The sequence below is a fragment of the Manihot esculenta genome, chromosome 15 (genome assembly GCF_001659605.2).
Source record: "Manihot esculenta cultivar AM560-2 chromosome 15, M.esculenta_v8, whole genome shotgun sequence".
NCBI lineage: Eukaryota > Viridiplantae > Streptophyta > Magnoliopsida > Malpighiales > Euphorbiaceae > Manihot > Manihot esculenta.
The window spans coordinates 13,837,811-13,852,596 of NC_035175.2; the positions used below are offsets into that span (position 1 = coordinate 13,837,811).

Sequence of the window (14,786 nt, forward strand, 5' to 3'; positions counted from 1 at the left end):
GGAAGGACCATTCAGAATCTCCAAAGTCATTAGACTGGGAGTATATAGAATCAAATACTTGCAGGGAAACCCAGAACCTCACGCTTGGAACATCCAGCACTTAAAAAACTATTTTTCCATAAAGATGTACAATGTAATTGTTGTATCGAAAATATAAATAAAATTATTTCTTCTACTCCCAAAACACTTTTGAGCAAATGACAAAGACCTCAATAAGGTGGGTGACTGGTCTCAGAAATAAGACCGCTAGCACCATAAAACCGGTTGAGGAGACGAAGACCTCAATGAAATGGGTGACCGATCTCAGAAATAAGACTGTCAGCACCATAAAACCGGTTGAGAAGACGAAGACTTCAATAAGGTGGGTGACCAGTCTCGGAAATAAGACTGTCGGCACCACAAAATCAGTTGAGGAGACGAAGCCCTCAATGAGGTGGGTGACCGATCTAAAAAATAAGACTACCGGCACCATAAAACCTGTTGAGGAGACAAAGATTTCAATGAGGTGGGTGACCGGTCTCAGAAATAAGACCGCCGGCACCATAAAATTGATTGAGGAGATAAAGATTTCAATTAGGTTGGTGACCAGTCCTATAAATAAGACTACCACAAAACTGGTTGTGGAGACGAAAACCTCAATGAGGTAGGTGACCGGTCTTAGAAATAAGACCACCGGCACCACAAAACTGGTTGAGGAGATGAAGGCCACGCTAAAGGCCCATGTAGGGAAAGCTACAAGCTAAAAGAAATAAACTAGGGGATGCGATGCCGACATTGAGAAAGGACTTTAGCATCTGCAAAGTCTAAAGAAAAAGGAAAACAAAGCTGAGGTTTGGTTCCGACCTCAATAAAGAGCTCGGCCCACAGAAAATAAAGATAAGGCTTAGTGCCGACCTCAAAAAAGAACTCGGCACCTCTAAAATCTAAAGTGAAATAAAGCTAAGGCATAATCCCATCCTCGAAAAAGGGGGGCTTGGCACCACTAAAACTTGAAGAAAATTAAAGTCAAGGCATAGTATAGACCTCAAAAGAGAGCTCGGCCCAAATCAAAATAAAATTAAGGCCTGATACTGACCCAGAAATAGACCCGTGAATATCAAAATATGAGCAAGTAGAAAGTATAATTTTGGGACCATGAGAACCAAGGCAAAGAGCTGTATAAAAACTAGAGACAATAACAAACAAAAGCCCAGCGAGCTAAAGGCTCAGGGGGAACAGAAGGCATGAAACACCAAGCCATTCGATAAATAAAGTACAAAACACAATAAGCTAAATGCTTTACAAGCAAAATATCAAACGAGTAACCAACCCAGTACAACTCGCAGGTAACATACATAAAAACAATCTAAGTATGAGAATACAAATACAATTTAAATAGATAAGAAAAATGAAAGAGAGCAGATGGAAAATAATATAAAAACTTAAAATTTTATTAATTCAATTAACCATTGGAATGGGTTATAGAAGCAGCAGGGGAAGGGGGAGCATAACTAACTAGTCGTTTACATATTATTATTTATAGAATTGCCTCCCTGCAGTCTAGAGGGCAAAGGAGGAGGGTTCTTGGGCAAAGAGTTATCGTCCTCTCCATAGCAGACCTCCAATGGTCGCCTGATGATGGAAAAGGACGCAATATATCCGTACGTACGATTAAGTGTGACTATAACAGGAGGGTAAAAACGCAAGATGACGGTTACACGTCACTAGAAAAAAAAAAAGGAATAAAGGAAGCAGGAGAGGACAAACCAAAGCAAACTTAATAAAATACACCTTGAATCTATCCTTTACTGAATCTCAGGACATCAATAGTTGTAAGGTAACCACTGAGCTGTTGGCCATTATATGAATTCAGTCCATGGACCGGTAACATACTTATAAATATTAAATTTATAAGATGTTTTGACTAAGTAAATTATACACTTATCTCATTTAATTTTAAAATTTGTAACATTATTTAATATTTTTTAATGATTTTTTATAATATATATGAAAAGAGATGGGAATAAGGAGATTTTCAATAATATTTTTATTTTTTATATTATTTATATTAAAAAAAATATATTTAAATTAATTTATTTAAATTCAGTATTTAAATTATTTTTAGAGTTTAAATCATTTTAAAATTTTAAAGGGGTTAAAATTTTGCACTCTTATTTAAATATAAAAGGAAAAAAGTAAATTAATTTTATATGCATAAAACATAAAAAAATCAACTTTCAGAATAGTCGAAACTTTTTTAGATTTATTTTTCAAGTAAGTTACTTTAATTTTTTCAAAAATTACTGTATTAACTAATTTAATTGTATATATATATATATATAAAAGAAGATATAATAATGAAATTATTAAAAATACCCACAATAATTTAAAATTATTCCAATAAAACTTATTTTAATTAAGAATTAATATTAAAAAATTTAACCATTTAGATGCATAAAAATTTAAAACTATTAGTCCTATTTATACTTAAATTCTAATTTTATTATATTTTATATGAAAAAAACAATTTCATATAATATAAAATGGTGTAAGGCATGTTAAATAAAACTAGTAATAGTATATGTACTTATAAATTAATTATTACTCTTGTTATATTTTTTCGGGAAGAGAATATTGGGTGGGTTGGTTTAACAATCTATTCGATACTTAAATTAGTATAACTGCCGAATAAATAATCAAATAATATATGTAGTTATAAACTAATTATTACTCTCATTATATTTTTTCGGGTATAGAAGAGAATATTGGGTGAGTTGGTTTGATAATTCATTCGATACTTAAATTAGTATGACTACATAATAAATAATCAAATTGACTATAGAAAAAATAACATACTTGATTGCGAAGATTGTGAATTCCTTATTTAGCATATTGGATAGAGTTTGGATATTGTTAAAAATATATAGGAGAAGAAATCATAGATAATATAAAGACGTAAAATCCTATCGAATAAGAAAATATTTTGATATATATAATATCTTAAAATTCTATCACTATAAGAGTTTGACGTGATTTGAATTACTGAAACTCACATTTAATATATTTTAATATTAATCTATGTCAATTACTAAATATATTATCAAAATTTCTAAAAAGAAAATATAAGCTGGGATATATAGAAAAATTTTAAAATTAAATGAAGGTAATATAATAATTTGATCAAATTAACTTATAAGTTTACGATAAGAAAGTTGGTCTCCTCGACTTATATTTTCAGAGTTTATATTAGAATGAGACTTGCAAAATAGTTAAAGACTCAACAGAATATTGATAGCCAGAAAACGGCATTGTGGCCCAGCTACAGAACAAGAATTAGTGAAGAGTTAAAAAAGACATGGTATTAAGTTAAAGAAAGATATAGAAGTTAGTAGAAGAGTTTAGAAGCTTGTAGAAGAACAATTTGTTAGACAATTATTTTATTTTCCTTTTTTCGGCCTGATTAGCATTATGTACATAAAGGATCCTTCTCATGCTCAATATGCGATATCACTTTTCCCTTATAATACATCTTACTTTACACACTTTTCTCATAGTATTGGAGTATTTTATGTGTGAATTATAAATCTAGATTTAAAATAATTTTCTCTTTCTTTTTTTAATCTAAATCCTTCCTCAAACAACTTCAAACTTCAATATGGTTGAAAACATAGCTAAACTCAATTAGAACACCACCGGAAAGGAGGATAAGATACTAAAATTATAGAATTATGATTCATCGAGTATGATTATAGTCAGTTCTCCCTTGACTAAAAACAATTACTTAATATGGAGTAGATCAATGATTATAGCATTAAAAGCAAAGGACAAGCTTGGACTCATAAATGGAAAATGCAAGATGCCAGATCCAAATGCCCCAAGCTATGAAGAATGCAAGCGGATAACATGATAATATCCTGGATCTTATATGCTTTTTCAAGAGATTTAGCTGAGGCTTTTCTTTATGCTATTAATTTTTATGAATTGTGGGAGGAAATAAGGGAGAGATATAGGGAGAGTAATCATCCCTCGATGTACCAACTCATGAAAGAAACTAGCAATATTAGTAGGGGAAATAATTCTCTCATGATATATTATACCAAACTAAAAAAGCTGTGGGGTAAATATGCATTTCTTGAACTTGCCCCTACTTGTGACTGTGGTGTATCAAAATCATTTGCTGAAATAGAAAATAAACATAAACTAATGCCATCCCTAATAGGACTAAATTAAACTTATGATCATGTGAGGAATTAAATCCTTATCATTGAACATTTGTGTGAACAAGGCTTATTCCATTTAAGAATTGAAAAGCAAAGAGAGCTAATGCTGAGGATTTTGGAAACAATACAATGACAGTAAGAGCACCAGAGAATTTCAAAGAGAAGGGAGGAAAACCTCAAATACAAAAAGAGAGAAGATAGAGCTTGCACCTACTTCAAAGCTACTAGCCATATAAGAGAGACTTGCTTTAAGTTGAATGGATACCCTAAGTGGTTCTAGGAGTACAAGTAGAAGAAAGGAAAGGGAAAGAATATTATTGTTACTCAGGTAAATGAAACACCTCTAGTCTGCAAGGATGGTTGCATGCAGATTAAGGTTGATTGGAACATGGAGTCCTTAATGCAAGAAACGATTAAATATATGAAGAGCCATAATCAAGGTAATGTTGCAAACATAATGCTGGTTGTATGAACTACACAAGTTTTGCAGGTATGACATCATATTACTACTCTAATACTTGTAGTCATGCAAATTCATATTCATGGGTTGTTGATATAGGTGCTACAACCTATATGTACAACAACCTATCAGTTTTTTTGAACTTCGGAGATTTGTTAAAACTAAATTTTATTGCCCTACTAGATGGAATAAATGAATTTTTGTCTCCAAAATTTTCTTACCTTTGATAAAATAAGAAAAAAACTTGTCTCCAAATAGTAATCCTGAGTCCAAAATTGAAATTACTAGATATACTTTACATACCATCATTCAAATACAACTTATTGTTAGTTAGCAAATTAACTCAAATAAATCCTGTATCACTTTAACTTCTTAATGATATGTGTGTGTTACGGGACTTAGTGACTAGAGAATTACTGGCTACTAGAGGGATACACATGGGATTATACAAAGTGAATAAAAGAACTTTTAGCCACCAGGAAGACACTTCTCAGATTTTGGATACAGTGCAGCTAAGACAACCTATTAAAGTTGGCAACTCATATGAAGTTTGACATAAAAGATTTGGTTATATGTCATTTAATAAAATGTTGCATATGAATATAATAAAGCCCATCGAGTGTAAACCCTGTGTGTCCACGACTATGTTTCAGCAGTAGCAAGATCACTTCTACTGGCCCATTTGAGTTGGTGCATGTGGATTTATGGAGACCTTATTCGGTCTATTCAATAGCAAATGCCAAATGTATTCGTACTTTAGTAGATGATCACTCTAGAGCATTATGGACCTACCTATTGCCTGACAAACTAAATGTGTTTAGTATCCTGAAAGAGTTCATTACAATGATCTCAACTCAGTTTCCAAAATAGTCAAGAAAATAAGATCAGACAACATATACGAATGTATAAACCAAAATTGTGAAACCATGCCCTTACACCTTACAACAGAATGGGGTAGTAGAGAGGAAACACAAACATCTACTATGGATTACAAATGCTCTAATGTTTCATTCCAAGTTTCCAAAAAGGTTTTGGGAATAGTCCATTCTTACTGCCACACACATTATTAACAGGCTTCCAACTTCAATTCTTGTTTGGAAGCCTCCTTTTGAAAGACATGGCAATGCCCCTAAACATGACTAGATCAAAACCTTTGGATGCATATGCTATGCCACAAATATCCTACCTCACAAGTCAAAATTCGAAGCAAGAGCATACAAGTGTATCTTTTTGGGATATATACATGGTGTAAAAGCTTATAAGCTATATGATCTAACCAATAACAAAATCTGGTGTTCAGGGATGTCCTTTTCTATGAAAACATCTTTCTTTATCAGTCCACACTTGACTTATACAACCCTGTCATTGTTACACTCCCTAAACCCCTTTCAGATTCTAACACACTTCCTCATAATCATTTTCAACCCACACCAAACTTACTACCCTTATCCCAATAACAACTAAAAAACCCTCAAAATCCCACATAGCAAAATGCAGCATAACACTCAACAACAGACGGCGTTGCAAATTCATAAATTATTGATCAAGTACTAATAGAAAGAAGAAGTGGCAGACAGACAACAACACTAAGGTGGCTAAATGATTTTGTTGCCAATACTATCTACCCCATAAATCAAAGTGCATTGCCCATTGCCTCAATACTCACAAGTACTATTTTCTCTCAACTCTCTTGCTATATTCCCGAACCTAAATTTACCCTCCATTTTCAAAATTTTATGGCAAATATATATATATATAGCTAACGAATTAGAGAGACCCAATTTTAACCAACAAACCAAACTGCGTGTTGAGTTCAAATTAGATCATGCAATTTTTTAGTGAGTTACACTAATTGTTACTTGTTGAATAATCTAAGCAATTACGGACTTCAAGTATTCAAACTAACAATATATTACTTTGAAATTATGAACAATGGGCCCTATTGATCAAATAACAAAGTAATAACAAGCATAAATATTGAAAGAATAAAAAATGAACAATTATGTTTACATCTCATAATTCATGTATAAACTGAAATTTCACCCTAACTTCAACTAGAAATAAAGAGTTTAGCCAATCATGGCTTTGAAAAAAAATATAAAATATAAAAGAGAAAAGAGAATTGAAGATGAAGGATAGATAGGAGAAGAAATGTTTCGGCCGTCCTCAATGATGGCTTACATAGGTGCTTAACCCTAGAAAAGTTTTTTTCGAAATAGGAATTCTAATTTACTTTGAATTAGAAATACTTCCTTTAATATATTTTTTTAATGGATAGAACTTCTTGATTTGAGAATGATAGGGTATCGCACTGAAGGAGCAGAAATCGCGTGGGTCTTGCGGCTTTTAATGATGAGACTTGGTATTCTAATTTTCAAATTTGAATTTTTCTCGCTCATTGTCAAGTTCTATACAAACTGTTGATTTGCTAAGTGGTTTGGGCAAATCGCTGGTCAAATCCACCATCTAAGAATGATTAATTCAGCTTGCGAGTCTGGCCATTCATGGCTTCTGTGTAGTATGATCATTCGATGGGTTTGCCCAAATCGCTGGTTAAGTCAATTTCAGCACTTTTAAACCACTTTTTATCAAATCTTCGTCTTTTTTTTACTTTTATGGGAAATATGACAAAAAATACAAAAGTAGTTAGAAAAATACTCAATTCAATACTAAGACAAATATGAAAAATGTATTGAAATTATGTTCGATCACACAGTGAAGAAGAAAACATCCACAATCTAAAAGGTTAAAAAAATAACAAAGAATAAGGAGGTTCATCATTAAAAAAACCTTCCAAATATTAAAGATGTGAATGAGACTCTAGATTCGAGTAACAAGTCTATCTTCAAGATCTGAGAGCATCAGCCAATAAGGACTAAGGTTGTAGTTAAGATAGATAAAACTAATGAATTACAGTAGTAGAAAAGTGGTGGCCAAAGCTCCCTCTCCCTATAGGTGTTGAAACTTACCGAAAGCTTGTAAGCATGATGCCTACTCTAGGTGGTATTCATCATTAAACCATAAACTCTATGTGACTTTAACTCTCAAACAACCACTGCAGGTTGCAGGTTCTAAAGAAAGCCTCTCCCTAAAAATCACTAACTTGTATCCTTATTCCATAAAAATACCTATTGACAATAATCTTTGAGATTGGAGGGAACCCACACACTTGGAATAGGCCATAAGCTTTTGGACCAAAAACTTCTCTTTTTAGACAAAAAACTTCTCTTTATACAAAACTAAAGAGACGAAATATTAAAACTCACGATTTCATTTACTTCATATACTCTAAAGATGCAATATTATATTCACATATAATCTTTTAGTTTAATGCATATATATTTTATTATTGTAGTTCTTTTATAGATAAAAGTTATATTTCACTATTTTATTTATATGAAATTTTAATATTATTTTTTAAATTTTTATTTAAATTAGTTACAAGTTTCAATTTAATTTTAATTTAAATTTAATAAAAAATATGGGAAGTAAGAAATTGAACTTTATAATTGTAGAATCAAATTTAAAAATAAGGAATTGAGCTTAAAAATAAATTGAGTTTCTTAATCTTCAAATACTCAACGATAAAGAAGTTCATATACAAAATAAGCTACACAAAAAATTAAAATAACCTAAATTAGGTATTTTTAATAAATGAATGGATAAAATAAAAAATATAATATATATATTTTTTTCTTCTATCCCTCGAGTTGCCGAGTTAAAAGAAGACTGTAATAATGAAAACCTGTTAATGATTTTTCCTTTCACCTTTTTTTCACCCAGCTTTTTAGTTATTTTTCCTATATTTTTATTTTATTTAATAATTTCAATAAAATTTGAAAAAATAAAAAATAAAAAAAATTTAATCCATTATTCCAAACTTAACGGAGAGGGAGAGAGAGAGAAGAGAGAGAGAGAGAAAGACAGGGAAGGAGACAGAGAAAAGAGAGGATCCAAGAGAGGCGCGAGAACTGTCTTTCTCTCACCAAGAAAAACCAAACGGAAATAGAAAAAATCATTAAAGGAATAAAAAAGAAAAAAAAGATGAAGAAAACAATGGCTGCAACTAGAACAGCTACCAACAGCGACCTTCCCATGCTTCCATTCTCTTTCACATAGAAAATGAAACTCATCTCTATCTGAAAACCCTAATCTCTCCTTCTATATGCTCATATACGCTCGTATGCCGCTGTAGCTCTTCAATGCTCGATTTTCCTGTGGCTTCTTGCGATACATTTCATATTTGATTCTCTATTTTGCTTTCTTTCTCTCTTGATTTGACAATGGAGGCATTGATGCAGCTATGCGACGTGGCGGCGCAGAATCCGGCACAATTCACAGAAAAATTGACGTGGATTTGCAGCCGATGTCCGCAACCGGACTCGTTGTTCTCCGGATCGCCTAGGGTTTCGCGTTCTCAGCTCAATGCGGTCCTCGCGGTGGCTTTATTCCTCTCCAAATGCTCTTCCTCCGCCGATAACAAACCCCAAACTATTGTTATTGAGTTTTTCCGTGCGATTCCGTCGTCGTTTAGTCAATCATTTTGGCCCCAGTCGTTTAGTTTAGACTGGATCTCATCATTTTACGTCGATTTCTTGGGATACGTGACAAAAGCGACGGAGTTGTCCCCGGATTTCGCCTTGGAGATTTCTGATTACGCTGGTGAGGTCGTTTTGGCGGCGATCAATAACAATGTTAGTGAGAATTTAGCTATTTCCAGGGCTTTTTTGCTGGCTTTAACTCAGAATTTCCCGCCAATTGAACAGTCCGATGCGGAGAAACTGGTGACATGCCTTCTCGATCAATTTTGTGTTCCGGCTTCTGCCAATGATTCGATTGTTATAAACTCTGACACGTCGTCATCTCAGAGTTCGCCATTAAACAATCACAACTATAATCCAAGTAATGAAATTTCAAGTCCTGCGAATGATTTGAGCCACGTTTCGGGGTCGTCCGGTGCCAGTGTGGTGTCGTCAATGTCAGCGATGTTAAACGGTAACAGTGTAATGTGGAAGAGTGGCTTTGATTCTATGGGAATGAGTTTTGGGTTCAATGATGGAGGCGGGGGTTTATTTAGACAACAAGTGGCTTCCTTTGAGGAGGAAACTGTGGAGGGATTGGAGAAGCAGGTCATTGCATTTAAGTTAATAATTCATGTCTTGGATCATGTGAAGATTGATAATGAGCTTTTGAAGAACCTGAGTTCACTTGCAAAGAAGCAGCTTCAATCCCTGTCTGCGTTTCTGAAGGTAAGTTTGGTTGTGTTCCGTGTTGAGTAGATAGTCTTACTGCATCTTGCTGGAAAGAGATAAATTCAAAAGTATATGGAGCTATCTTATTGAAAAATCAGAACTATATGCAGACATCTTTTAGTGCTATCCTGAGAAAAGGTTTATAGTTTGAATTTATTGTGTATCTTATTGTTTGTTACTAAGTTAAATAAAAATGTTCGTGATTTTTTTTAAAGGTTACATGTTGACATAGACGGGCATAGTGCATTTGATAGGAGCAACTAAAATTGAACTTAGAAGGGAAAAGTGATTATGGTCCGAAGATGTGTGTCCCATTGGAAACATAATCTTTGGGTTAGAAGTGTGTGCGCATATGTGCATGCTTTTTCATGCAATATGGTACTTGATAAATAAAATTCTTGTTTAACGATTGATAAGGAAAACTGGTTGCACAGATAAGGAAGCGGGATTGGACTGAACAAGGGCAACTATTAAAATCTAGAGTCAATGCAAAACTGTCTGTTTATCAAGCTGCAGGCAGGATGAAACTTAAGTGTCTTGCATCTATTGATGCGGATGGGAAAACCTCCAAAAGGTTGGTGCTTGAGACTCTTGCACTAATGATAGATGCTGCAGAAGCATGTTTGTTATCTGTGTGGCGGAAGTTGAGAAGTTGTGAAGAGCTGTTTAGTTCCCTCCTTACTGGCACTGCAAACATTGCTGTTACTAAAGGTGGTCAGCCATTGCGTGTGCTGCTTATTCGGCTCAAACCTCTTGTGCTGACTGCATGTGCACAGGTATCTGTTATGAACAAGTTTTTACTTTATTTCTTAGACACTCAATCAAGTGACCCTATGTGGTTTTTGTTGTCGTACATCCTGATTGTGACAGGCTGATGCTTGGGGTGGAAGCCAAGGAGCTATGTTTGAGACTGTCTTGAATACAAGTTGTCAGATAATTGAATCTGGCTGGACTAAGGACCGTTCTCCTGTTGACACATTTATCATGGGATTAGCCACAAGCATACGTGAACGAAATGATTATGATGAACAGGTTGGTTTACGTTATAATGACCCAACTCTTGTGTGTTCATACATATTTTTTAACTACACTTGCATTTTTGTTGAAAAAATGCATGGAGACATTTATCAATAAAATGAAAGAGCATGATGTTTGGGTTGAAAATTTTTGGGGCAGGTTTTATGAATGTGCTGGGTGTGTAACTGTTGAAGAAATACCCCATGCAACAAACAAATTAGAAAATGATCAGAAAAAGGAGGACAACAATGCACCATGAATTTTAGGTGTCAGTACTCAGTAATGTGCTTAACTGCTTATGTCCATGGAGAGACATTTTTTCACCGTAAGGGAGAAGGTTAGAAGTGCATATTTATTTCTTTAGGAATAGGGAGAAACTTGCAACTAAAACAATATTCCCAATAATGAGAGTAGTCCTTGGCTATTTAATCTAAGACCTTTATGACACCCCGTTCTCAATTTGCTAAAGCTTTTACTATATCCTTTGGACTAGAAACAACAAAATTGACAGCACCCTGCATACATGTGTACTCTATATGCTACATATAATTTCAGAATTATCCGTTGAATAAAGGAAAAGAATGTTCAAATATTCCCTTGTACTTTTTATCAAGGACCAAATAGGCCAATTTCATCTTTTTGACCCAATAAACCTACAACTTTCTATTTACGTCCAAAGGCCTTTTTTAAGGAAAAAGGTAAAATAATAAAATATTCTCCTTTTTAATAATAAATTATTATATATTTTTTCAAGTTGAAAATTAATTAAATAGTATATACTAAAAATAAATAGAATGTAGAAGATTCAAATCTTTTAACTTATTTTGCAGTCATTTCAACATCCAAATCCAAAATCCAAAATCATTTGAATGGGTTAGAGCTTTTAAGGGCTATACATTCATGCGTTGATGGATTGGTGATCAATTCGTGTTTGTTTGTAAGGGTATAATCTGGATTGATATCCAATTTGTGTTTATTTGTAATGGTATAATTTGGATTCATGGTTTAATGTTTTTTCATTGTTCAATTTTGGCGAGAACTTTAGGACTTGTGATCATGTTTTGGTTCCAAACTTCCAATGCTTAATAATTAAGCAACCTTTCTTGCATAACTTTTGTATGCAGTATTTCCTTTTCTGTTATTAATTTGTGCTGTTGAATTCACTCTTACATGATGCTTTCAGGTTGACAAGGAGAAGCGAGAAGTTCCTGCTGTGCAGCTTAATGTAATACGTTTACTAGCAGATTTGACTGTTGTGGTTAACAAGTCTGAAGTGGTAGACATGATATTGCCACTTTTTATTGAAAGCTTAGAAGAGGGTGATGCTTCAACTCCTGGTTTATTGCGACTGCGAGTATGGAATCTGTCTTTTGAGCATGTATCTGCTGAATATAGTTTTTATATCCTGTTATCACCCCCCTCAAATTCCCTTTTCTAATCCGGATTGACACCTGTAATTGCAAGCGGTGATTTTTTATCCATTCCTTCTTTAATTTGGTGGCATGGTTTTCTGATCTTTCGTTTCAGCTTCTTGATGCTGTATCTCGCATAGCAAGTTTAGGTTTTGAGAAGTCTTATCGTGAGACTGTTGTTCTGATGACAAGGAGTTACTTGAGTAAATTATCTAGTGTAGGATCTGCTGAAAGCAAAACATTGGCACCGGAAGCCAATACAGAACGTGTTGAGGTATTATTGTTTGACTATGTTATACTTGAAGCCTTTTCTTGACAGTTATCTTGTCAAATGGTTGCTCATGTTCAATCACATTCTAGACTCTTCCTGCAGGTTTTCTTTTGATTGCTAATGGCCTTAAGATTATGAAGCTGCGTTCAGACTATCGTCATCGTTTACTATCTTTGTGCTCAGATGTTGGCCTGGCTGCTGAAGCCGTAAGTGGAAGGTACATTATTTTACTATGTTTGATGTGCTTATAAGAACCATATTGGTTTCATTACTGCTTTGCATGTTCAGAGATGTTCTATCTGATGCTCCAATTGTGCAGGAGCGGAGCAGATTTTCTGGGACCTCTACTTCCTGCTGTTGCTGAAATATGTTCTGATTTTGATCCTACAACAGATGTGGAACCATCATTGTTGAAGCTATTCCGAAATTTATGGTTCTATTTGGCTCTTTTTGGTTTAGCACCTCCTATACAGAAAATTCAATCACCAGCGAAGCCAGTTTCAACTACATTGAACAGTGTGGGAAGCATGGGTTCTGTTGCTCTTCAAGCAGTGGGGGGACCATACATGTGGAATGCACTGTGGGCATCTGCTGTTCAGCGAATTGCTCAAGGGACTCCTCCTCTTGTAAGTTGACTGTGGATGGTCCTTGTATAATATTCTTTCAATGTTTTATTGAAGTATCAGTTACTTTTCTTTCTGGTTTTTTCCCTGCCATGCTGAATGCCACTTAATTTTCTAAAATAGGTCTAAAAAATTGTTAACACAACTCACATGCATACAAGAATTTAACGTGGTTCAACAATAAAGCCTAAGTCCATAGGTGAAGACAATAAAATAATTTCCGCTAAGAAAATAGGAGACATCCAAAGACAATTAAATTGTTATCAACCAAATTGATCCATTATACTCAATTCTCTTTCACACTAAACTTCACAAGATTAAGTGTTTGAACGATCTTGTTTATGAATTTCCTCACCACTCTTGGCTTTGCTCTATTTCCTCTCTTTGTCACACTCCCTGTACCTGGCTTTGCTCACACTTGTCTTTAGGGAATTGAGGAATAGCCTAGGTTTTGCTTGAGATAAAGAACATTAGACCTCCACATTCTTAAACGAAGGGTTTGCCATATCTTTGGTCAAAAAATTTTGAATATTCAAGCAGTGAGTTAGGAGATTGTAGAAGATTCATCTTGACCATGTGTGAGACTTTGGACCTTGGCCATAGCAAGATTTGTTATTAATGTGAATTTCTTAGGTTGGAGTTGGACTATCAATTCAAGACATGCTTTAACTATGTATCTTGGGCTTGAATTGCTCAATCACCAGTAAGAAAATTCTTATTCTTCAATTCCTCTGCCTTGCCTTGTTAACTCTTATTTCCTTTAAATACCAATTGAGTCTAAGCAATGTTTAAACTTGATTGTAGGAATAGTCTTTGTCATCATATCTACTGGAGTATCCATTGTACTAATTTTTGGGTTGAAATAGTTTCTTAGACTATGCATCTAGTGTAAAGATGACAAACTTGGACTGAAGGCAAGAAAATGCATTTTCCTAAGATGTGCATTTGGGGTGGAGGGATATAGGTGTAATGTGTTGATCCCAAGTCACCTATATTTATTATAAATAGATATGTGACCTTTGGTGAATTTGCTATGCTCCAGCCAAGAAAGAAGACTCCTAGTGTTGATAGAGATGTATGTGTCAATAAGTAGTTGGAGTTGAAAGTTAAAATTCTAGTGACAGTGCAATATGATGAAGCTTCGGTCTAAAATAAAGAAGAGGTGCAATAATCCATTGAAAAGGATGAATTGGAGAAGGAATGATATAGTGTTGCTAAATAAGAAAGGAGTCTCTTGGCATTGATAAATATGTTGGTGTCAGCGAGTAGGTGGAGTTGGAAGTTAAAACTCTAGAGTCTAGAGATAGTGCAATATGATCAAGCTCTAGCCGAAAATGGCGGAGAGGTGCAATAATCCATTGAAGGATGCACTTGAGGAGGAATGATATACTATTGCTACAGGCACATGGAGGAGGGAGATGAGGCCACCTCTGAGATATGGGTATGCTAATCTTGTATATTATGCCTTTTTTGTATCCCAAGACCTTAATGATCATCAATTATGTTCTTTTAAAGTGGCTATTTCTTGCAATGAGTCTTCTCAATGGGTAGC

General features: G+C 34.2%; 1 protein-coding gene across 1 annotated transcript in view; it reads left to right on the forward strand.

The window, feature by feature from the left end:
• The first annotated feature begins 8,559 nt into the window (after positions 1-8,559).
• The window catches only part of LOC110601858 (phosphatidylinositol 4-kinase alpha 1), a 29,601-nt gene continuing 23,374 nt past the window's right edge, over positions 8,560-14,786 (forward strand). The window contains exons 1-7 of the mRNA XM_021739220.2: positions 8,560-9,908; positions 10,346-10,687; positions 10,782-10,943; positions 12,112-12,282; positions 12,456-12,614; positions 12,701-12,828; positions 12,931-13,237. Of these exons, the coding sequence (XP_021594912.1) occupies positions 8,943-9,908; positions 10,346-10,687; positions 10,782-10,943; positions 12,112-12,282; positions 12,456-12,614; positions 12,701-12,828; positions 12,931-13,237 (2,235 nt within the window). The 5' untranslated portion in view covers positions 8,560-8,942. The remainder of the gene's footprint in view (positions 9,909-10,345; positions 10,688-10,781; positions 10,944-12,111; positions 12,283-12,455; positions 12,615-12,700; positions 12,829-12,930; positions 13,238-14,786) is intronic.